The sequence below is a fragment of the Camelus bactrianus genome, chromosome 15 (assembly GCF_048773025.1).
Source record: "Camelus bactrianus isolate YW-2024 breed Bactrian camel chromosome 15, ASM4877302v1, whole genome shotgun sequence".
NCBI classification, from domain to species: domain Eukaryota; kingdom Metazoa; phylum Chordata; class Mammalia; order Artiodactyla; family Camelidae; genus Camelus; species Camelus bactrianus.
Window position 1 is genome coordinate 44,731,324 of NC_133553.1, and position 25,691 is coordinate 44,757,014.

Consider the following 25,691-nt stretch of genomic DNA (forward strand, 5'->3'; position numbering starts at 1 on the left):
CTTTAAACTAACTTTTAATACTCAAATATACACAACACATGAAATCAAGGGCTTCATGTCCTGGTTATAAATTTTCTAATCCATGTTAAAATAAATGCATGAGTATTAAAGTTAAAAACAAAGTCCATGTACCCCTTAAAATCAGTTGGGTCTTGCTATGGAATGTGAGATCCACTTTACAAAACTATGCTAATGTAATCCCAGCAACTGCATAGTCCTGGACAAATGGTATGCTTTCAATAAACGGGGGCTGACAGCATGGGTTACAAAGACTCACCTTGCTTTTGGCTTCTAAACGTAAAACACGGCTAGTCTTTGTGATTGGGTCTTCATGCCCAGTTTCCTCAAACAGTTTGCCTTCTGCAAACTTGTATGTGTAATATTTAGGTGGGCGTATTGGAGAGCAGAGCTGAAAGGGGCAGTTCTTTGGGTCTGAATTTGTATCCATTATGAATCCACAGGCCCAAGGAGGGAGCTGAGGAAATAAAAAAGTTATTTTTTATTCTTTATCTAGACAGTAAGTATTCACTAAATTTCTGGGTCTGCTCCAAACAAGATGATTTGGACATCAAGTTTTTTTTTTTTTTTAACTCCACTATCACTTAATGCCTCATTTAAGGATTACTTTAGCACAATAAAAACATTTCAAGTAAAAAATGAAAACTCAGTTAAACTAATGACCAATAAAATAAACTAAGGAAAAATTACAGGAAAATGGTTTTTCATGATTCTGGATCTGCTAGAAATCTCCTTTAATAAGTCTATTTTGGGGTATATAAACTTGGGCAATGAAACAGCAAAAGATTAAGAATAATAGCAAATCAAATAGTAACTCCAGAACCAAGACATCTCTTAAGATCTCTGTTCTCATAGAACATGAAATCTCTCACATGTGTTTTTAATAATTTACCCAGCAGCCCTAACTCTACTGCCCCGACAGCCACAGTGATGACAGTTATTATTCCAGGGCTACAAACTGGCTCAGCAGCACTAAAGCATTTACAATTTGTTTTTAACTTACTTCCCAGGCTAACCATTGTGCAGAACAAAACCTTTCCTGCACATCCACTCTGACAGACTCACAGCTATTATGATTAAGATTCTTAACTTTAAGAAAAAAAGGAAAGAAATCAAAATTTATTCTCTAAAAGCAGCAGGGTCCAGCCTCAAGCCTTCACTAACATCCTTCTTACAACCTTTTAAAGAACTCTAGTAAGCAGGCTGACAGTATGTTAGAAATGGTACTAAGAGTCAGAACATTAAAAGAAAATTGCCTTTCTTTTCCTGAGTAATTGTAGAAAGAGCAAATTCCTTACAAAATCAGAGGTCTTGGCATAGCAACGTCACTGGTGGGCACTATTCAGAAAGGGTAGGTGGGGGATGTGTGCATAAAGAGTGTATGTACCATTTAACCTGCAGAAACTACATATAGCCAAAGAGCTTATGTTCACATAGCTAATTTCTTGTAATTAATCCAAAGAATCCACTGCCCTGAAACATTAAGGACATACATTTGTAATGTCTCTCTAAAAGAGTTCCTTATTTACTCTCCTCAGATTGAGGATTATTTTCAAGGATAATTTGTTTATTTAAATACAAGCCATATTATACTAAGTGAAGTAAGTCAGAAAGAGAAAGACAAATACTGTATGATATCACTTATATGTGGAATCTAAAAAATACAATAAACTAGTGAATATAACAACAACAACAACAAAGCAGACTCACAGGTATAGAGAATAAACTAGTGCTACCAGTCAGGAGAGGCTGGAGGGACAACATGGGACGGGGAGCGGGAGGTACAAAGTATTAAGTATAAGACGGACTCAAGGATGTATTGTACAACATGGGGAATATAGCCAATATTCTGTAATAACTGTAAATGGAAGGTAACCTTTAAAAATTATATAAAAATTAAAACAAAACAAAAAATATATATAAATAAATACAAGCCATAATTGGAAAGAAAAGTGTAATCAAGAAAGTTGGGAAATCTGGTAGCATAAATGAAATGAGTAAACTGAGACCTTATTGAGAAAAAACAGAAAAAGCATTGCTACTAACCTTACGAGATGTTCAGTCTGAGGGCATAAGGCTCCTCAGCCCACAGGAGCACAACTTTTTCTCTCCCTTAAAACAGTTTCCATGTGACTCATGCAGTAAGCTTAGTTTCTGACTAAATGGTTCCAATAAATCAGAAAGTCTTTTGGATGTATTTCTTAAACTAATGGGAGTGAGGTTAAAGTTTTAATTATAAAAAAAACTGATCCAAAGCTATGGACTTTTTAAAGTTTTTCCTGCTGATAAAGAACTAGGTATTAACTAACTCAAAGATACCTTAAGCTACCTTTCCTATTGAGATAAGCCTACAGTACCATCTATATATATTAATGGACAGCACCTGAGCAAAATTATAAATTGGCCAGGTAATAGGCAGATATTTCTTAGATATTTGAAACAGGTTTAGCTCAAGAATTATTGGCCTAGTCATGCAGACTCCTCTAAATGAATTGATGCTATTAGCATAAAATAAAATAGTTCCCAATTTGCTTAAATTAAATATCATAACCAATTAATATGTCATAACTTCTTTTCATGAAGAAAAAAAAAACATGACCAGGAAATACTGATGACATGATGACCAAGGATAGGAGGCAAGTATATTAAGGGATTTACATTTTTATTGCTGAGTTTGAGTTTACAAAGTTCTTTTAGTCAGTCAACTGCTCCCTGGGCAGAGATGTTACATACAGAAATACTTTAAAATCCACTCACAGTATGGCTTAATGATTTTGTCCTCTGTATATGGCATTGTCTATGCGTATTAATCAGTGTTACCCAGTTCATAAAAAGGCTCTGATGTATAAAATTCTCTATAAGTAGCACCTGGTATATAATGTAGTATCTGATTATTCTATGTGATGATGACTCAGAACATCATACTTGGAACATCATAATAGCCACTACAGGTTGGAAAAGGTCAAATAAAGAAATAGAGGATACAGAAATAGAGGAGTAAATGAAAATATGATTTTGTTCTAATGAAACTTAAAACCATGGAAACTGAGGTTTATCATTAAAATACACAATACTTACAAAAATATAAAAGGTCATATTTACTTAGAAGTTAAATCTTACAGCAAACTCATGACATTCCTAATTTTGACAGAATTTTATTATAATAAATGCATTGCTAAAAATTAAATATTTTCTCCCAGCCCTATTCTTATTATAGACTGCAATAAAAATAGATGCTCTGCCAGTTTCTGGATTGAGATGCCTGAATTTGGCATCAATTAGCAAGTGAAACGACACACTTTGAATCTAGTAGATGAAGGCAAGAAGAAAACTGCTAGAGTTAAAATCATCATTTTTGTTTTAGGACACCTAAACAGCCTTCTAATGCACCAGACATTGTATTTCAAAATTTGATTTCATGAAGCAGAAGGAAAAATTTGGTTGTTTCATTTAGGCCTTCATTATTTCTTACTTACACCACTGTAATAATGTCAAAACTAATCTCCACGTCCCTTACTTCCTAGTGCTTTGGCATACTCTACCATGGCTGCCAGATAACCTTGTGAAGTATAGCTTGACTCCTCAAATTATTCCCCTGCCCCCAAACTTCAAATGTTCTGCTCTTCATAATTTATGCATAAATTCATCACCCTGACAGTTAAAACATATCAAATCATAGCTTTATCCTCTAGAAATTTATTCTGCTTCCATAAAAATGAATTATTAACAGTTTCCTGAATATTTTCTGAACTTTTCAAGTTTAGGGCTTCACTTGATGAAGTTTCTCATACTATTCCCCTCCCTACACATCAAAATCCTATCTATCCTCTTTGGTTTATCTCAAATTCTACTCCCCCCAAAGCTTTCCTGTGCCCTCTTCCTTTCCTTTGGGCCCCACAGCACATTTTATGTTTTTGATACCACTATTTAAACCCACCTTATACCTATTCTTTGTGTATTAGTCTAATCTCATGATAAACTATTCTCCTTAACGTCAGATATTTTGTCCTGGTATCTTTCCATTCTAGAGTATTCAATACAGAACTCTGAACAAAGAAATTCAGTGAACATTCAGTGATTTACTGGAACTGCATTTTAACAAAAATTGTGATTAATACTGCAGTTAGGGAGGTATATGTGGTCTATGCTGGTTAATTGTCTCCATAACTCTTAATACATCAAGTGAAACAGAGGCCTCTCTTTTTCCCTCCAGTGCCTGTTATCTTAACTCACTCGTTAATGCTGCTTTAAAACTGGGCAATAATGTTACCATTCACCAAGTTTAGCAAGTTCACTTCTGGAGGCAGATTATCTTTCCTGGCAGCCACCGGCAATATCAGTGGGTCACCCTGCCGGGGAGATGTGCCAACCTTACAGCTGTGCGGTGGTGGAGAACTCTGCTACCTCATTGTTGAAAGAACTAAAGTTCACCCACTTCCTGCAGGTGAGAAAACTGGCAGAGATGATGCAGGCAAAGATGTAGCGGCAGAAACACAGCGGCATGACTACTATCCCTACTGAAGGTGGCAGGAGAGCAGGAGGCAGTGCTTAGACACTAGCTGCCAAGTGGGCCTGAGTTATTACTACATCTGAAGTTGTAGAGATCTGTGATATATAGTTATGTAGAGAGAGAAATATAATAGCACTTAACTTGACTTCTGAAGTTCATGCTATAAGACAGTATTTTTAACTAAAAGTGCATTAAAAGCAAGGTCCCCTAAGTAATTCTGAAATAAACCTACTAAACCTGATAAAGACCCAATATGCTAAATTCCATTTGAATTAATTTCCTTTTAAGAAAAAGGACACTGTGATTATTCAAAATTTGGTGTTCTGTTAATAAATTGCATGTATTGTGATTAACAGTATTATCTTTTGAAAATTAAGCATACCTTTAGAGACCGAACTGAATCATCAGCCAGACCAATCACATTAACATAAAGCAGATTGCTGTGCTTTAGGAATAGAACACAGTGATCCTTAAACATGTCCAGGTCGACAACTTTGGTATTTCTCTTCATTGTGAAAAATAAATCCCAATTCATAATAGCAGGGGTATCAGCTGCTGTTCTCATTAGCTGTATGGAACAAAATAGAAGACATCTAGGTACCAGAACATGGTGACTACCACATCCTGAGAGAAAACCACTGGAAACCAGACCATACTAGTCAGTTTTATGAAGAGCTGAAGGAACTAACTCTGCACCAGGACTGAAGTGTGAATATTACTGTATGAATAAGCCCAGGCTAGCCTGTGGGGTGGGTATGGCCCAGTGCTTAGCTGACAGTCAACCAGTGGACATCTGAGTGAGAGTGCTGACAGCCAGTTGACTGTGGAACCATCAGTGAGCCTAACCAAGACCTGCAGAAGCACTAACTGCCTAACTGAGCTTAATCCTGACTCACAAAATCATGAGTTTATAAAAGTTTGTTAAGCCACTTAGTTTGGCTTTGATAACTGATACATACACAATAGACTATGCTTTCATTTACTAACCTTTTTAGGTACAATTAAAATATGAACAGGAATTAGCTCTAAGGGAAGAGAAATGGGATTGTTCATGCATAGGAAGGTAGCATCAATTTTTATACTTTACCCAATGCCTACAAAAACAATCAACTCTTAGAGCAAGTTGTTGATGTTAGTGTGACACTTCTTAATAGCCTAAGTGGAGACAAGGAGAATACAGAATTTACCTTGAATTCTGTAGGCTCGCCAACATTAGTGAGAATGTATAATTCATCGTCTCTATGTTCTACGTAGTAAAGGACCCCATGTATTCGCTTCTGGATAAGTACTGGTGGGTCCCAAGGGCTCAGGCCGTCTATCAACCACACCTCAGAAGTGGTCTTGTTCATAATATTCATGGTGAGAAAACGACTGTCTTTTGTAAGATAAAGGAAAACAAAATAGCTACACAGAGGAAGGGGGGAGGGGAGGGAGAAGGAGAGATGAAAATCCAATGAATTTCAATTGCAAGCTCTTTGTTAATGATAATATCTCACTGTTCAGTATACATGTTAATTTGTAACGCAGACAAAATAAAAACAACTCCTTAGTGAATACTGCTTGTAAAAACTGGCTATTATTTTTCTCATTTCCTCCCCAAAGGCATTCAAAATAATTTTTTCTCTAACATTTTATAATGAGTATTTTTCAAACAGACAGAAAAGTTAAAAAAAATGTAAGGTAAATACCCATATACCCACCACCGAGATTCAATCATTGACATTTTGCTATATTTTATCATATATCTATGCGTGCATCAATACTTTTTTTTTTTGCAAAGTAATACATTTATTATCTATGACTGGCAGATATAGTGCTGATTTATTCTCTCCATATTTTAAAAGAATTTCAAAGTAACAAAAGAATTTTATATACCATACAATTCAGGGTACAGTTGGACTCAGGGGACCAATACATTTTTTAAAAAATGCTTTTCAAGGTAAACTACTGACAACATCTGACTCTCAATTAATCACATTAATAGATTATAGGGCTTTTTGCTGAGAAGAGGAAATAAACTTCCTAGAGGAGATACATAGTTACAGGGAAGAAAAGGGGCACAGTTTCATTTTTCCTCTCTGCATGTTAGATATCCTGTTTTCCTACTCTTAGTTTTTTACAAAACAAGAGTCAGGAAGAAAACCCCTCATAATCCCACTAACCTAACACATGTTGAAAATTAACTATTTTAGTTTTTCTGTTTTTCCTTCTAAGGCTTATTTGTATTTTATATATGTCTTTAAATAGATAAAATATAGGTGCAATTTTGGATTCTGCATTTCTTACTTCACATAATATCATCATCTCCCTGCACATTAGTTACACAGTCTTTATAATCATTATTTTTCATGGCTACCTAATATTTTATCAAGTTGAATTATCATAATTCTTAAAAATTTAGATTATAATGTTTCATTGTAATAAATAGAAAAGGAAACATATCATGAAGATAGTTTCCCTAACTTTTATAATTACTTCCTTAGGATAAATTTAGTAATAGAAATACTATTTTAATGATTAAGAGTATTTTTACAACTCTAGACAAATATAATCAAATATTATTCCAAGAGCATAATACTAAGTCATATTGATATACCAGATGCCTTTAAATGTTATGTCTACAAGTTTCTTTCTTACAAAAGAAATTCATGCTGAAAATACTGAAAAATATAAAGGATGATAACCCTAAATTCCACCATCCAGAGATAAGCATGGTTAATGCTTTGGTAAATTCCTCCTATCTTACCATGGATTACATACCATGACTGTCAATTTTATTTATTCTGTAACATGTCAGTGTCTATTTTAAACTTGGTGATGTAGTTTCAATTACTGATCTATAACCATCTCTTTATAAATTAAAGACATTAACTTTTCCTTTTATTGAAACTCCTTTCCCCATTTTGTCACATGGATTTAATTTATTTGCTTACAATAGTTTCTGACATAAGAATTTTAATATTTTAGGTAATCAAGAATACTGGCATTAACCTTTGTAATTTCTTCTGTTGATTTTATGCTCTGGAAATATTTCAACCAATTGAGTGAAATGCTTGTATTTTCACCTAGGTTTTGTTTTGTTTTTTTTGATGGTTTTATTATTTTACCGACAGATCCTTTAAATCTTTTAGTAATATATGCTGATATATGAAGTTGATGAAAATTATTTTTGTCCAAATATTCAGTATTTCTCACATTAAAATATATACCCATTCACTTTCCCTAGTTTGTGATACCTCTTTTATAAGTTTTTATACATACTAGGGTCTGTTTTAGAGTTATTTATTCAGGTCTCTTTTATTTGTCTGTCAATTCGTATTATTTTAACTGTTTTAACATATCATTGTATGGCAAGTCCCCTTCCCTACTTTGCTCTTTATTTCAACACTTCCTTTGCTATTTTTATCTACTTATTTATGTGTGATGATGACACAGGTAATCAAAAGATAAATTACTCAATCAATTATTTGAACTGCAGATATGTCGTTACAGGGAAGTAAGAACACAAGCAGCTCTGTAAGTAACAGTTTTATTAGAAAGAGAAGACAGGTCATGGTAACTACCAAGCAAAAACCTACAGTAGATACACAAAAGATAAAGAGAAGGGAATCAAACTACACCACTACGGAAAATCATCAATTCACTAAGGTAAACAGTAAGAAAGGAACATGGGAAGTACAAAACAGCTAGAACACATGAATAAGATGACATTAGTAAGTCTTTACCTATTAAAAATTACTCTAAATGTAAATGAATTAAATTCTTCAATCAAAAGGCACGAAATGGCTGAATGGATAAAAAAAGAGCCAACTATATGCTGCTTATAATAAGACATTCATTTCAACTTCACAGACACACATAGGCTCAAAATGAAGGGATGAAAATAGACATTTCATGCAAGTGGAACAAAAAGGGAGCAAGGGTAGCTGTTCTTGTACCTGACAAAATAGATCTTAGCTCAAAAGCTGTAATAAGAGAAAGGCCACTATATAATGATAAAGGTGTCAACTCATCAAGAGAATATAACAATCACAAATATACATGCACTCAACATCAGAACACCAAAATATGTTATGCAAGTATTAATAGATCTGAAGGGAAAATAGAAAACATAACAATCATAGGTGACTTTAATATCCCACTTTCAACAACAGATAGATCATCCAGACAGAAAATCAGTGAGGAAGCCTTGGACTTCAACTATACTATAGTACAAATGGACCTAATGGACATATATAGAACACTCTATCCAACAGCAGCAAAAAACCCAAAAACCAAAAAGACCCCCAAAAAACCCCCAAAAACATTCTTCTTACGTGCACATGGAACATTCTCTAGGACAGATCATATGTTAGGTCACAAATTAAGCCTTAAAAGGAAGAAAACTGGAAAATTCACAAATACATGGAAATTACACAAAATATTCCTAAACAAAGAAAGGGTCAAAGAAGAAGTCAAAAGGGAAATGAAAAAAAAAATCTTGAAATAAATGAAAATGGAAATACAACATACCAAAACCTATGGGATGCAGCAAAAGAGAGAAGTTTATAGCAATAAACGCCTACATTAAGAAAAAAGAAAAGTCTCAAATAAATAATCAAACTTTACACTGTAAGCAACTAGAAAAAGATAGAAGTTATAAAGTCATTTGGCAAAACTTACTTGTGAGAACAGAAAACCAAAACCTGGAGATCAAAATCAACACAGTAAAAAGCAGCTCAGTTTTAGAAGTTCTACAAAGACCTTTATTCCATTTTCTGTTCAGGTATGCTACTTCAGGTAGGATTGACCCTTGAACAACATGAGTTTGAACTGTAGGGGCCCACTTACACACAGATTTTTCTCAATAAATACAAACCACAGTACTACACCATCTGTGGTTGGTTGAAGAGTGAATACAGAGGTCCAACTGTAAAGTTATATGTGGGGTCAACCACACAGGGGTCAGTGCCCTTAACTAACTCCTAGTTGTTCAAGGATCAACTCTATTCAGAATCCACAAACTAGTTTATGCTGTAGATCAGATGCCAAACTAGGTTTAAGCATACTTAATTATGGTTAATTCTTTAATGGGGCAGAAAAAGCATGCTAGAAGCCAAACTTACCAAGAATCTTAAGTGTATGTATGATAACGCACTTAACCTTAGAACTTAGGACAGTAACCAAGATATGGCAACCAAGTACCTTTTTTAAGGGTATAGCTCCCTAGGTTAATTTTGAGTTTTATTCACAAGATGGAAAATGATTCATAATCATAAGTCATTGATATAATATAATAAATTATTAGCTTAAACTGTCATCTTCAAAAGATATTCTTGACAAATGAGACATGTAATGGTGGAATCATATGAATAACTAGTTCTAGTAATTTCTCATTAAAACAGTCATCAGAAAAAAAGCAATGACAGCATTACTGGACCAAGACTGTTGTTCTATGGGCTGGAATAATACAATTTCTCCAGACCTTAAGTTTTTTATATAAACCAAGGGTTGTACCAGATTTTCTTTAAGGTCCTTGTCAGCTCTGAGAATTCATTAAGTGAAGGGTTAATTTTCTTGTTCTGGGTATCAATTTCACTGTAATAGATTTGGTGTTAAAGCTCATTTTTTTTCCCCTTTCAAAATCTGTTCAGACATTGTCCAAACTATATAGTTAATTGATGTACGTGGACAGTACCCTGGTATTAAGATATAATCTGTTTCTCATACATCATTTGGAAAAGTGTATCTGGGTAAGAGTTAAGGGATTTTGCCAGATAAATTTACTATCATTTCCTCCCAAGCCTGGTTAAGTGGTAGTATTAGGCATGAGCCCTGGAGTAAAAATAATTAGCTTTAAGGAGGAATTCCCAAAGTACTGGGGAAAGTAAAACTTAAAGACCAACATATTTTCATGGCTCAAAGCAAAGCAATTTAAAATTCAGATAATCTATACAAATAGAAGAGTGAATTCTTGGTAACTGACACCATGGTTATTCCAGGTATGACTTACAAAAGATTCTTAACTGCTGAATGGCAACCCTATTAAATGTTTAATTAACAACTCCTCTCACGTGTAATAGTCCAGAAAGAATGTTAGTATTTCAGCATTTGTAGTCTAATGATATATTTGTGTTCACTCTGAAGTTTGAATATAACTAGACTCCAATTTTGAATGTAAACAACTTATAAAAGAATGACTATGCTCATCTTAGCCTTATATCTGATTCCAGTCGAAATCAATGTTTTAGGTTCTACCAAGAGCAGCACTTTAGATAACTACAGAAATCTAAGAAGAAAAAGACTTAATTGCATTGTTCCAGTACCTTGGGTCTTTTTCTGTGTAAAAACGTTCATTACGTTTGTTATCACCAAAAGTGGCTCGATATACATCATGACAGCGAAGATTCCTCTGGAAGGTGTAGAATAAAACATCTTCATCTTCTTCATCCTTTACCCATTCTGAAAGAAAATAATTAGGGAATTATACATAGCTACCTCCTTATGGAAAAAAACAAAACAAAACAAAACAAAACAAAACAAAACAAAGGCAGAGTACATTCTAATTTTGAGTGCCAAATAGAAGACAGATGCAAGTTTATCCTTGGAAATCTAAATCTAACATAGGATTGATTATATCTAACCCTGTTATTTATATGAGAGATATTTCCAAAGAAATATCTACTAACTACTCTATCAGTTCTAAGTTTTTAAGTGGTTATCAGTCTCAGGGTACTCAAGTTTCTAAATAAGAGCTGAATATTCAACATATAGGAAAAGACTTCAGTAAAGTCAAATTTGCTTTCAGGAGATAAATTATGTTTAAATCCACAACCTCTAACTTTAAGTCTGAGGAAATACTGGATCACTTTCCCTCATGCCTAAATGTTTTCTGTTTTCAAACCACAGGATATCTCAAATTACCAAATATACTTTAATGCTGGTGTTTTCTTGCCAGCATCTTACCAGAAGTTGTCAACGGAAATTTTCACCAATTACATCATGACTGCCACCTGGCTGACAGGGACTGTAAGACATCACTGTATAATATGCATCCTGATTTTAGAGAGGTTAAAATGTACAAGAGGTATGTCTTAAGAATCATTAAGACAGGGTGTAATTTCAATTCATTGCAAAAGCCTTCAGTTATTAAACAATGGGGAAATTTATGGCAGAAAATGAAAACAGGGGATAAAGTATAAACGTATGTGTCACTCAATGATAAATGATAAAATTTAAAGTTGGTTCTACTGGTAAAAATATCACAACTTTTATTTATTTTTAATTTTTTTTTAGGTTTATTTATTTTTAGAGGAGGTACCTGGGATTGAACTCAGGACCTGGTGCGTGCTAAGCACGTGCTCTGCCACTTGTGCTATACCCTCCCCTCATCACAACTTTTATTGATGAGTAAGTTAGTTCAGTATGTTCCAGAGTTCCTTGGTAGTGACCTTGGGCAATCTGCTGTAATGGCTCGACAACATGATGTGAAATTTAAAAAATCATACCTAAGCTTAAGGTTGAATAAAATTTTGAGATACAACTTATATGCAAAACTATATTTTAAATAATAAGTTAGCAAGGAATTACTGATGTATTTTAACATACACTGTACAGCCTGGGCTCTGATTATAATACTTCAAAAAATATGAACATGAATTTGGATATACAACTAAAGAAGAGAAAGTCTCCTGAATAAGAGGTAGAGGAAGGCATGGAGTCCACAGGGAAAAACAGACAGGCATTCACCCTCTCATTCACTCACACGGGCAAGTAAAAATGTTTCAAAGGTGTGGACAATTCTCTTACTGTTGCCTTTTCTATACAGAAGACTATTTTGGTTGGTGGCTTACCAAAACTGGACACATTTGGGAAAGAAGCTTCCACTGAAGGCTGATCACTGAGCTTCACAACTATACAGGTAGATGCTTCAGAATCTTCAGTCCTTATCTTGGCAGCTACATATTTTTCATCAGGAGCAACTCTGATACAGTCAATGAAGGGCTGGTCTAATTTAAGTTCCTCCATATTGAACAAAACTTCATAATTATCACTGTCTGCTGCATAAAGAAAAGGATAAAAGAGATAATTGCAAAAGATACACTTTAAAAAATTTTAAATTGTATTTCAATGTTTCAAATTAGCATTCCCCTTCTGTAAGATGTCATATTCTGTCTTCTCTTAGCATTGACAGCAGCTTAATGTGTTACAGAAACCGGCATTGGTAATTTAATATTATTCTATGCTATTCAGTATTATTCTATGCACCAACCTACGTGATGTTACTTGATACAGTTATAGTCTAGTACTTCTAAACCATATAGAACCTAAAAAAGTAACAGAATGTAAGTGACACTGAATAATCTATGTAGTGCCTAGCACAGAATCTGGGATTTGGTAGATGCTCAAAAAATGCTGGTTCCCAACTCCATTCTCTTTTGAGTGTAGCTGTTAGTTATATCTTAAGCAAACAGATATTTAAAATTAGTCATAAAAAAAATCAGAAATCTAAAACAAATGTTTTCTATACCTTAGAAAAATTAATACTGAATTTCCTATGAAAAATTAGATGTTTCTTTAAAGGAAAAACTGTTGTGTACCTTCTTCATCTTTGGAACGAACCAAGCAGCAACCCTCTTGATAATAAACAAAACCACCATGTTTAATCTGACAATGAAAAGAAAAAATGGTTTATTTAATAAGTTATTCAATGATTTTACACAATAATCAATACATATATAAAAACTAAAAAAAGTGCAGTATACTGTTTATATGTATTTATATGCAATATAATGTGTATGTGCAGTTGAACTGTAATAATTCTACATAATAAAACTAGAAAAAAAAGTTATTCAATAACTTAAACATAATTTAATCAAGTATTTAATGGTCTGACTATTCACGATGAAGAAATGAGATTTTCCATAAAAAGCAGACCTGTTCAAGTCTATGAATGAACACATAAAAAATATAAAATGGATCACTTCTTACAACACTGTGATTCAGATATGGTTTTCATATGTTTACAAACACTGGAGGAATTTCTAATACATAAATGTAAGAGGCAACAAAGAAAATGCGTAACGAAATCTATGTTGGTTCTTGCAACTATACAAATCACTTTATTTTGGGAACAGAACATCTGACAATTAAGAGAGATCAAATGGCATCTTTAAGATAATCCAAACTGATGCAGATGTGGAAACTGTGACTTAGACTAGTCTGAAAACCCAGTCAATAACTTTCTGGGATTCTTTCCTCTAACATGCTGTTGCTGCCAACTGTTCATGGTTTGCTTTGGTTTTACACAAAGCATCTTATCCTCTGTGAGGGAAACAGATACAGACAATTTGAGACTGAGAGACTATTACCAATATATAAATTGTGCTCTAGTCTAATACCTACATATTAAATGCAGTGGAATGATATGGTTTCAAGTAGCTTAAGACGCATTTATTACCTGCTAGTAGGTGGCATAATTTGACTCTGGAATTCATGATTCTTAATCTATTGTTATTTCCATTCTACTGTGTATGCAATTTTCACTCATAGCTGTAGTTCTGTTTCCCAATCTTATCCAAAAATTTTCAACATGCATGCTCAGTCTGTTTTAACTGAATAGTTATGATTGTGGTGAACACAAAACGGTCAAGCAAATACTTGGTTTTCATGGTATTACACTATGTAAAGTGAATTTTCTTTTATTAAAAGAAGTGTAGATAGAGCAATCAAATACTTTTCAAATAATAAAGCATTATGACTTAGTTTCATTTGAACTTCTCCTTGGAATTATTTAAAAACAGAACTGGTTGTTTCCAAAAACCAGAATTAACATAACACGCTTGGAAATTCACCTTGGTTTTGATCTTTATAATTTATTTTATGGATCAGACTCAACTTATTCTTTGTTCTTGAAGTTTTTCAGCATAATTTAAAGGCTAAAAGAAGTCTAATTTTGATGCAGGATTATGTTTATAAATCACAAGGTATTTCATTTTTAACCCAACTGATAATATCAGATAAAAAAAGAGAAGACATAAGATATCTTACCTCTGCATTGATAATTTCGTATTCTTCTTGTGGCTGTGTTTCTAATTTTGTTCTCACTTTTTCAAACGCATCCATGTTTTCCGGAAGGGATTTTTTGTTTTCTTGTTTAATAGGCAGAAAATTCTGGAAAAAGTTTTAATGGTATGATCATGGTATTTCAACTATGAAAAAAATCTTTGCTTTCTAAAGATAACTCTTATTTCCTTCTCATACAAGTACTACAATGTTAGGTCTATACCCATGAAATATTATGCATTTCACAGACTTCAAATGTTGTTTTATAAGCTCAATAAATTATTTCCTCTGTCTCATTTAAAAATGTAAACAAAGAAAATAAGGTGGATACTTGATGACTGTATTATTAATTTAATTAATTAAATTAAGATGCAGAAGTACTAAGAAGTGCTGGAGAGTGTTCAGAAATACTACGGGAAAGCATTAAAGGCTATCCTATGTACATTTACATATTTAGTAGTCAACAGGTGTGAGAAGGAGAAAAAGTCTACTAGTTTTACAAAGTACTAAAATACCTCCTAAAAAGAGGGAAATGTCAAAGGGAGAGGAAGACATTATCATTAGTAATAAATGTTCACTCGTATCTTATTCACAGTGAGAGTTATGGTAAGAAGTTTTTCCTACTTTACATCTTCATTAGCCATAATTTTCTTCTCCTGGGGAGACAAGGAATCCTCCAAACAAAACTGTTTATCAGATCAAAAGGTGAATTAATGATTTATAAAACAGAGCTCATCTTTAAGAAAAAAATAATATACTCATCTTAAAAAATGAAGAACAAAAATAATGAGATATAATATATATTTACATAAATATATTTATATAAATTATACATACCATATATAATTATATATAATATATAAATATATAATAAATATAATATATATTATTATATATATTATATATAATATAATAATGAGTAGAGATATAGGTGAAAGCCAAGTAAAGCATTCACTATCTTATTAGGAGTATCTAGAAGCCAAGAGCTTAGGCTGACCTCTGGTGAGCATGTAAAAACCGTATGAATTATTAAAATTCGGGTAAGGTAAATAAGCTGTTGTCAAATTAAAAAAAAAAAGTTTCAATAATTCAACACTCTACAGGCTTGTCTTGCTTAAGGAAAAGAATTCTAGCCAATATTTTCAATGTCAGCTTTCTGCCAAAGATGACAACTGTACAGTGATTTGTGCCAGAGAGCACTAAGCATTTGGTAAGGACCCCCAACAGCTGGCAACTATTTATTGCACAAGTGTGTCCATGATACTTTACCAACAGTGTAGAGAATCTAAGCTATAAATACTGTTTATATCATAAAGAGTTTACAATCTAAAATTAAACACAACGAAAATAAAATAGAAAAATCACCGAAACAAAATGGAAATAGAATTTCATAAAGTTTTGTAGACTTTTTGAGATGCTTTATGATTTGGATTAGATTAACATTAGCAACAATGGTTGTTACAGTAGTCTAAATCATTCAGTCTCTACTTCAATCATATAATTAATATGCTTGAGTCATTGTTTGAAATCCAAATACTAAAAGCCCATGTTTCCTTTTCTTTTTTTTTTCCTACAAAATCTGGTGGTGATCTTTAAGAACAGTGAGGCAAAATGTCTGTATCAATAATTTCCTACTATCATCCAAAGCACAAATCTTTAGAAGATCACTAGAAATTTAACTTGACACTATAACATAGTGGTACAAGCTGACTTTTCATTTCCAGATCTATGCTTACCCGTTCTGTAATTCCCATTAGAACTTCTGAAGTAGAATCGGGATAGCTAGGAAGAGAGTACCTCCTTCTACCACCTTGTAGCTCCTAACACACTGTAGGTCAGGAGCTGGGCTCTGCCACTTTTAAATACACGTTCTTACTGAGCGCCATGGCCGATGCAGGGCTAACGGCAATAGAGCTGGGCCCAGTACCTACCCTCCTGAACTTATTTTACATTATTGATTAACTTTCTTTTGTGTCAGATATCCAAATAAACTGAGCTTATCTGAGCTAAAACAACCTTGAAAGCAATAGGATTTTTAACTAACTTAACAAAATTGAAGTAGAATTCAAGAGTTTTGCAAATAATTCCTCAAAAGGAATTACTCTCAGGGAAACTGAGATTTTATAGAATATTCATAAGGTACTCCAAATTGTTTTTGGTTAAGTTCTTCCCCAGCAATAACCACTGGGTGTTTTAAGCTTTCATTTCAATGCCAGCTAGCATTACCATTAGGGTATGCAGGCAAATCTATCCATTTTAGCCAAGTATCTTAATACATTAATAGTCTAGAGAGTCCCAAATGTATAGATGACAATATGTTGGTAAAGTAATAAGGTAGAAATATAAAATCATGAAATTTTAGCACTTGGAGGACTTTTAGAGACCACCAAGTTGAACCCCCCCATCCTTTTTCCCAGTCAGAAAGATTAGAGTCCTGCCTGGGTCACAGACACACGTCATGGCCAGGTCGCTTCCCTTCTGACATTTCTATTACATAGGGTGCGCTCTCTTATTCTTTAGTTAACTTATCTAAATACTTTAAGCAAATATATTTTAATTTGTCTACAAGAGTAATTGCTTTTTCGACTTTGTTGTTCCCATAAGAGTGGACCAAGTTGGAACTGAGTGGATGCTTACTTAAATGTGCATTGTTGTCTACAAGTCTCTTCACAGCTCCCCCAGGTCCCAGTGACCACAAACGACACAGACCACAGCCTTTAGATCACATCATTTCTCATAAAAGGAATGGTTGATATAGTGACATGTGAAAGCAGGACCATTTTATCAGGTGAAAGAATTATTAAAAGAGCTCCTTTTCTTGGAGTCACTGAGTCAGGTTAAAGTTTCTAGGTGACAGTAATCTATGAAAGAGAAAAGTTGCTTCAGGGACATATGGAGGAAAAAAATAGCCAACCTCCTGCACAGGGTATAAGCTAACCTCACAGCTGTCACTCTGATGGTAATTCTTGCCTACTATTTATAAACTAAGACAAGATAAAACCCCAAGATGACAAAATGTCCTAAACACAAAGTAAAAAGATCTCAAGGTCTAAAATGTGTCCAACTGGTAAAATTTTAAAGTTTATCTTTCTAAAGTAGGACATGTGTGCAAATACACAAACAAAAAGGGTAATAATGAAATAAAAGGAAAATATTCTTTCTTTCTTTCCTCACTCAGAAATCAAGTGCTGAAGTAAGATGCTAAAAAAAGAAAAATAATTTGAAAGACTGAAACATAAAGAGTAAAAGTCTAGAACTAATAGATAAAAAGTTAAAAGCAAACAAGAAGAAAATCCCCCTAAAACCCTCACAACAATTAAGTATGAGCTAAGAAAAGAGCAAAAATTTAATAAAAAAAATCATAAGAACTGAGTAAAGTGAAGATTAAAAAATCATTTTTAGAGACAGAAGCTGCTCAAGTGTCTATCAACAAATGAAGGGATAGTCAAAATGTGGTATACACATATTATGGAATATTAGTCAGCCATAAAAAGAACAAAGTTCTGATACATGCTAACAGGGATAAACCTTGAAAACATATGCTAAGTGGAATAAGCCAAACACAAGAAGATAAATATTATATGATTCCATTTATATGAACTATCTAGTATAGGTAAATTCAGAGGGAGAAGGTGTAGCTCAAGTGGTAGAGCGCATGCTTAGCATGCACAAGGACCTGGGTTCAATCCCCAGGGCCTCCTCTAAAAATAAATAAGCCTAATTACCTCCCCCAGAAAAAGACAAAACAAAGCAAAATAAAATAAAATAATTTAGAATAGGTAAATTCAGAGACAAAGTAGATTAAAGGCTTCCAGGGGCTTAGGAAAGGCAGGAGTGGAGAGTGCTTGCTTAATGGGTGTATTTTTTTCAGGTGATGACAGGGTTTTGGAAATAGTGGTGACAGCTGTAAAACATTGTGACTGTAATTAATGCTACTGAATCATACATTTAAAAATGGTTAAAATGGCAAATTTTGTTATATATATTTTACCACAATGAAAAATAAGGATGTCAAAACAGACTAAAAAAATTAATATGCAACTATTAAAATCAGAAATTAAAATATTAAAATATGCTAAAATATTGTAGGAGTATCAACCCCAAATGCAATTCAAGGAATCTAAGAAGTATAGCAAGTGTAAGACATGAGAGGTGTGAAAGAGGCACCAGCACAAACAGCTTAATCTCAAACAATTAGGATGAGCATATAATTTATCATCCTAACCAGGACACTTCTGAGAGGAAAGGAGACACTATTAATAATTACATCAGGACAACAGGTGTACATTGAGACTGTATGAGGCAATCCAGGATATGTGGTCATTCTATATATATGGGCAATAAGTCCTCAAAGTTGAGGTCACACCCACAGCTTGGGGTCTGGACAGAGTACAATGGTCTGAGAGTGTATTCCTGAAGGACACAAGTGGTTGAAAATGCAAGTCTTTTTTTTTCTTTTTTACAAAAAAGTAACACAGTTACACAGTTTTTTACTTAAGTTCACTAATTTGGGATTCATAAAACAATCAGCACATTATTGGATTTTATTAAGAGCTTTTATGATGGTCTAGGAATTTTAGAAAGCTGAATTATACTTTGAATTGCACTGTAGGCACAATAAGGAACTCCTAAGGTGAATCATTTTTTTAAATAAATCTACATTTTAATATATTACATTGGAACTCAAATATATGTATATATTCTTTTATACTTATATATGACTTTAGACAATTAAGCATGAACATTTAAAAAATCAAGCCAGAATTACTAACAAAATTAGTAACTGATTTCCTACCCATTCTTTATTTTTAAACTAAAATTAATCTTAATGGCCTACAAATAGGTTAACTTAAACAGTCCATACCTTACATGAGAAGCTCCGACTTGGGATGTTTCTTGCTAACTCTGATATCTTGGGTTTATTCTGCAGACACTTGGTTAGGTGATATTTTTTCAATTTTATTCTATTGTAATAATGATCAGCGAAGTTACAGTGTTTCAAGTGCTGTTTCTGCATGCATTTCCCAAGGTGAGGAATACTATACTTCAAAGCTTGGAGAAATAATTTGCTCTTCTGCTGCATGATATCAAATTCCCTGGTTTATGTTCCCTTTGGGGCTGCCAGCACATGAATGATTTCATACGAATGATTATACAGTAGTGGGTTCTCAGAGTATCTAGGATCTGCAGTTCTTATCCCTTGCCTTTGGGGCCATGTACCCCTTGGGTTGTGAATAACTGCAGACAGCTGATAACTCAAGTTAAAAATATCAGAAAACTTGTGTAAGTTAACGTCTCATTCAAATCATACTTCGTGGTGGATGTGACTTAAACGTCTCATTTGTAAAGTCAATCCTATCAGGCTCAAACTATGAAGCACTGATTCTGGTACACACAGGGGCAAACTAAAACAAAAACAAAAAACAGAAAACAACAAAAAAAGAAAAATTTGCAAATAAGTACACATACTTAATGGAAGAATCTCAGGAACTGAAGGCTTTAAAAGGCAAAATGGCTTTGATTTTACATAATTCAGAACTTATCTTTGGTACGTATGGAGGATAAACTGGAAAAGCCTACTTAACAAAGGTAGAGGGGGAGGGATTATTGAGTATTTGCTACATGCCAGATGCTTTTATATACTTCATCTAACTGAAACTTCATAGGGACCTCAAAGAGAAGCTATTAGTGACACTGATTTTACAGGTGAGCAAACTGTGACTCAAGCAACTGTCCAGGTCCTGGACAGTTAGTAGGAAGGCAGTAAGTCTATCTGGACATAACAATGACTGGACTTCAATGTTAAAAAAGTATTTAGCTCTTTAGTTAAAAAAAACAACACTTCAGTAAGCACAAATGAAATGTGAGGCCATCTCTTGTTTTCTGTTGGGAAGCTGGGTCTTGTTAATGAATCAAGGTAAGGCTAGTAAGTAGTTATGTCAGAGACCTGCGTTTAGGTCTTCACTCCTGCACTTATCACCTGTGCCTAGTTTCTTCATCTGCAAAACAGAGATAACGACATTTACTCTTAGGAGTAGTTGTTCTGAGAATAAAATGAGATAATTTATGTTAAGATCGTAATACAATCCGGCACGTAGTAACCACTCAATAAATGGTGGCTATTATTTTTAGGATAGGAAAAATCTGGTTACGTCGCACTGTTGAATATCATCATGGAAGTCTCCCATAAAATGTCCCTCAGTATCAAAGGCACAATACTGCATCAGCTTTACCACAGCTCGGATCCGCTACGACGCCCCTGCCCCCCTTAATCTCTTTCTATGTCGCAGCAAAATAACGGGAGGGAGGGGATAGAGGATCAGCAGCCGACACCAGCAAAAAGAAAAACCAGATACATAAAATAAAAGCCCTAAATCACTACATCCATGCCGGCAGCCTCAATCCACCCATCTTTCACTTGCAGGGAGAAAACAGTATGCAAAGCTAGGGGTGGGGGTGGGGTGGACGAATGGCTGTTTTGGGAAGAAACTATTCCTTTTCCTTGTGCAACTCTCCACCGCAGAGATGAGGCGACCCGACTGCGAGAGGGAGTGGTACCATGTGCCATGAAGTGAAGGGACAGGGGTTAAAAAGCTAGGACCAAGGGACTGAGGGATGGTTGGGTGGGGGAAGGAAGGGGCGAAGGGAAGAGACAACCACTCCCAGCATAAGCCCCCCATACATACGCAAATTGAGATAATCTGGCTGTAGACACCGAAACGAGTGAAGGCAGGCTGAAGAAGAAGAGGCTCTCAGGATGGAGAGCAGCTACCACCTCTGCCGCGTCCTGCCGAAGTGTGCGTTCTGCAGCTAGCAGCACCACAACCTACCCAGAGCCGCCGGGAGGTGGTTTGCAGCACGCCGTCTACGTAACCCCTATGTAGCACGAGAACTAAGCGGATTCCGCCATCTTTACTGTGGTAAAAAAAATGGACATGTTATATACTTCTCTCCTCCTGGGTTCTTTAGCCTTCAAAGATAACAAGCCTTTTTGTTCTTTGATAGTCTTCAGAGCTTGAGGTGAGGAAGGGGAGAGGGGAACAAAAGGGGCACCGTCCCACTAGGTCTGCCACTGTTCCCTCACGCTTTGGTTTGCCCTCAGTGAAGATGGCCACCATCAAAATGGTGCAGTGACGTGAGCCGCGCTACCCTGGTTGCCACGGAGACGCGATACCGGAAATGCGAAATTCGGGGAGGGCGCGCACGTTTGGGCAGTGGGAGGGAGGCCTGGCGTCACAGGTCCTGACAGGAAAGAAGTAAGTTAGTCCTGGCAGGGGAGAGCTGTGGCGGCGGCAGCTTGGGTATAGGCGGTTTCAGCGGGATGGAGTCTCGAGTCGCGGACGCCGGGGCCAAACAGGCAGAGCGCGCCGGGGGCGAGGGTCCGGCTAGCAGCGGCGCCGCTCAGGGGCCCGCAGTCTCGGCGCCCTTGGGTGCTGCCCGGTGGAAGCTACTGCGGCAGGTAAGGGAGAAGCCACTCGACTCACCTTTGCCTCTGGCCACTCCCCTCGCAGGTACGGAGCGAGCGGACCAGCAGCTACTCTCCCCTTGGCAGCTCCCGGAATGCCCTCACAGTTTTGCCGGGAGCCAGCTAAGATGCGCCGCCTTACTTCACCTAAGCGTCCCACCAAAAGGGAGGAATCTGGTGGCGTTGGGCGGGGAGGAGGCAGCCAAGGCTAGGAAACTCAGATCGAAGTAGAAGGTCCCTTTCTAGGCATTAGTCTGCATCTGAGGGTCTTTTCTCCTTGCTCGCCAGTAGGATTGGTGGGTCCGCCGCTCACCACCCCATACTGCTCTGTTTTACTTTTCCCCCAGGTTTCTTCTTGCTTCTTAACTCCCTGCCTGATTCTAGTCCGAAGTCTGGCCCCTCTCTTGGTGATCAGCGTGGTTGACTGTTGTTGGGACTGTGACGTTGCACGTGTTGCTTCGGTTTCTTCCTTAGAGCGGAAAGTGAAGGCAGTTGCAAGAGCTGCCCCCCACCTTTTTCTTGTGTAAGTGAGTGACATGCTTATCTTGTAGTTAGAGGTGATCAGCGAGAATCTCGGTGTCTAAGGTGGACTAGTTTTGAGTGTATTGATTTGTTTAATGGTGGTTATCTTCTAGTACTTGAAAGTTTCTGCGGTTGCTGGTAACTTCAGTCGTGTGCAGGTTCGAAAAATTTCTGATTTGACATCGCTGACGCTCTGAAACTGTTTGAAGTGAAATCTGTTTATTGTTTATACCCCAGTGTTAAGGCTTCTGCCTCGTGATTCCTGCCGAAAACTATTCAATAGGACACTTGGCAATTCCGACTTGTATTTCGAGGAGGCTTTCCCAGCCATTGCCACTTGAGATTGTGCGTTAAGTATTTTGGGGGTTGCTTTGTTTGCCATTGTTTCCGGTCATCTTTTCATGCAGTGGCCTTCCAGTGCTGTCATGACACAACTCAAAGATCATTTCTTTGCTGATGCATTGAAAGCCTTTGCAGAGCATTAATGATCTGGTTTTGCTATTAATGTTACAAATGGTATTATAGCATAATAAAATCCATGTTCTCATAGATCATTATCATCGGAACTTTTTATAGTGAAGTAAACATCAGTTATAGTTGAATTATCAAAATAGTAAATTAGGGCTTTAAAATGATCAAGCAAATCTTACTGTGATGACTTCAGTGATAACTTGATATAGTAAAAACTCTAGTTGACCACTACTTATTTTCATTCTGTTTATTTATTTATTTAAAAAATTTTAATGGAGGTACTGGGAATTGAACCCAGGACTTCGTGCATGCTAAGCACACGAGCCATATCCTTCCCCACTTATTTTCGTTCTTATTTGCTGCCTACATTACATTTGATCAGAGTCCATCTTTCTCACTAGAAGGTGTTCTCCCTGGGAAAAGTTGATGTTTTATTTATCTCCATCCTCTGCACAGGACCTGGCTAGTGGATTTTTTAGTAAATACGGTTATGTGTTATCGAAAGCCTGAGAGTAAGGACTGTCTTTAAGTGGCCCACAGCACCTCATCCTCAGTGTATTGTATCAGTTAATTGTTGCTGAGTAACAAACAACTACACCATCACAATGGCCTGTAACAGTGAGCGTTTATTCTGTTTGTGGGCCACCTGGGAGTTGACATAGGCTTTGATCAGCTAAGTAACTATTCTGTATGCTTGGTCCACTTGCCTCTCATCCTGGGACTTCTTGGCTGATATGTTTTCATGGTGATAACAGAGGTATAAGAGAAAATCAAACCACCAAAACACATTTTAAGCCCCTGCTAACATCCTGTTAGCCAAATTAAGATACTTGGCCAAGCCTAAAGTCAGGAGGAAGAGAAGTGTGTTTTTCCTTGAAGGGGACGGGGAGGAAATGAGTATTTTTCCATAATAATAGAATCTACCATGTATTTTAAACATTTGCAGGCTTTCAGTAAATGTGTTTCAAATGAACAGACCATTTGCATCTTGAATGTGTCCAGAATTAGAAAACTGTGAGAAATCTAAATCATGCTAGAGATGCAACTCTTTCTTTCTCTTATGGGACATTTTCATGACATCTGCTTATGTTTTTTTCCTCACAATTCTGTCTTTCCAGTAGGGCTCCAGTGTTATCTCGTGACCTTTCACCTTAACTGTTCAATATTTTCTGTTTTATAATTAACATTTTTGAGAGAAAACCTGGTGGATCTAGTTCATCATTTGATACGAGGTCACATGATAAATTGCTGACTTTTGTGTTTAGTGCCTACTTTTATCAGATGAGGTCTGGAAGTCTATGGATCAATATCAATAGGGGCTGTGGATATTGTTCTATTTTTCTCTTTGTTGGGTCTTGTTACCGGATGGCAAAAATAGCTATTGGCAACTTCATCATCCACCTAGCTAGTGATCCAGAAGAAATAACTCTTTTCCCCAATACCGAAATCATTTCCTCCAAACAACTCTTATAGGCCAAGTTTGAACCAACTGCTGTGTCTAGGAGAATGGTGCACTTTGGCTAACCTGGGTCATCAGCCCACCCTGTGGCAGGGAAAATAACAACCCCATCATTATTACATAGCATGAGGAAGGGGCATTTCCCGAGAGGAAGGGACACAGAGCAGATGAAAAAGTGGCAGTGACCATTACACACTTAGACACATCTTACAATCACCTGCAAAATGAATAATGGTACCTAGAGGTCTGAATACTTGGCTGAAGAATCTGATTAATGGAATATTTCAGGGTACAATTTAAATTAAAGCAGATTGCTATATAGTTGAGACGATCAGTGTGGAAAGAGGCAGTGTGATTTCTGAAATAGAATTTAATACAACTTGATTTTAGGCTCAGATCTGCCAGTAACTATTTGTATAATGGTGAGCAACCTGTTTGGACCTCAGTTTTTTCATTTATAAATGCGGGAGTAGCACTAGATTTCTTTAAGATCTCTTCCATCTCTGATTATTTTAAAGTGAAATTACTTTCCAGGGTTAGAAATCAGTTCATTTTTTTATTTTCCAATACTATTATTTTATGTTTCCCTAACAAAGAATTTGAAATATTTTTAACATTTAAACATAGCTTACATACTGGATAAATATGCAAAAATGTGTGTGCAAGTGAGATCATCACAGTACCTTTATCAAAAAGCTGATTTTTGCAATATTAAAGAAAGCGATCTAAAACAGGATATAAACAGTATGTATAGTATGAACTCTTTAAGAATTATTCATAGCTATATGTATGTGTGTAGATGTATGTTTAACAGTGTGCTTTCCCTGAATGGTAGAATTTTGAGTTTTTACTCTTCTGTATTTAAACTTCTTTTACAGTGACCATGATTATCTTCAGAACATTTTTCATATCAGGGAATAGCAGAGAAATACAATTCTGGGTCTGCAGGCTCTGGTGAGAAATAGGCAAATCCAGAGAACAGAGGAGATGAGTATTCTTTTATTGAAGAAAGGAGGAAGTTGGTAGGGGCTCTTTTGAAGGAAAGTTCATTGGAGGAGAGCCAGAGTTCAGGCTTGTGGAAGTTTCTCATTGACTGAGTTGTGGTTTCTCATTGGCTGGGTTGTTGTGGGGCAGGGAGAAAATCTTCCTTCTTCCTGCCGGGGTACATAAAGTAAACTGCCTTGAGTGATTCGCAGGTGAGA

General features: G+C 35.7%; 3 protein-coding genes across 8 annotated transcripts in view; 2 read left to right on the forward strand and 1 right to left on the reverse strand.

The window, feature by feature from the left end:
• SLC3A1 (solute carrier family 3 member 1) overlaps positions 1-12,471 on the forward strand; it is a 60,061-nt gene extending 47,590 nt beyond the window's left edge. The window contains exons 12-13 of one of the 2 annotated variants that reach the window (XR_012511932.1): positions 11,417-11,594; positions 12,336-12,471. The gene's annotated coding sequence lies outside the window, so the exon portion shown is untranslated. Of the gene's footprint in view, positions 1-11,416 lie in introns of both variants that reach the window. The other variant, XR_012511931.1, reaches the window with a different exon arrangement.
• PREPL (prolyl endopeptidase like) overlaps positions 1-21,440 on the reverse strand; it is a 34,718-nt gene extending 13,278 nt beyond the window's left edge. Inside the window, exons 1-9 of one of the 3 annotated variants that reach the window (XM_010967727.3) lie at positions 21,259-21,440; positions 19,437-19,977; positions 14,558-14,680; positions 13,108-13,174; positions 12,361-12,564; positions 10,834-10,969; positions 5,716-5,932; positions 4,911-5,096; positions 278-475 (exon numbers count right to left, since the gene is read on the reverse strand). In XM_010967727.3, coding sequence (XP_010966029.1) covers positions 278-475; positions 4,911-5,096; positions 5,716-5,932; positions 10,834-10,969; positions 12,361-12,564; positions 13,108-13,174; positions 14,558-14,680; positions 19,437-19,655 — 1,350 coding nt within the window. In that variant the 5' untranslated portion in view covers positions 19,656-19,977; positions 21,259-21,440. Of the gene's footprint in view, positions 1-277; positions 476-4,910; positions 5,097-5,715; positions 5,933-10,833; positions 10,970-12,360; positions 12,568-13,107; positions 13,175-14,557; positions 14,681-19,436; positions 19,978-21,258 lie in introns of all 3 variants that reach the window. The other 2 variants (XM_010967726.3, XM_010967728.3) reach the window with 2 other exon arrangements.
• A 320-nt stretch (positions 21,441-21,760) lies between these two features.
• CAMKMT (calmodulin-lysine N-methyltransferase) overlaps positions 21,761-25,691 on the forward strand; it is a 316,073-nt gene continuing 312,142 nt past the window's right edge. The window contains exon 1 of one of the 3 annotated variants that reach the window (XM_074378797.1): positions 21,761-22,031. In XM_074378797.1, the coding sequence (XP_074234898.1) occupies positions 21,894-22,031 (138 nt within the window). In that variant the 5' untranslated portion in view covers positions 21,761-21,893. Of the gene's footprint in view, positions 22,032-22,125; positions 25,686-25,691 lie in introns of those variants that run through there. The other 2 variants (XM_010967729.3, XM_045504792.2) reach the window with 2 other exon arrangements.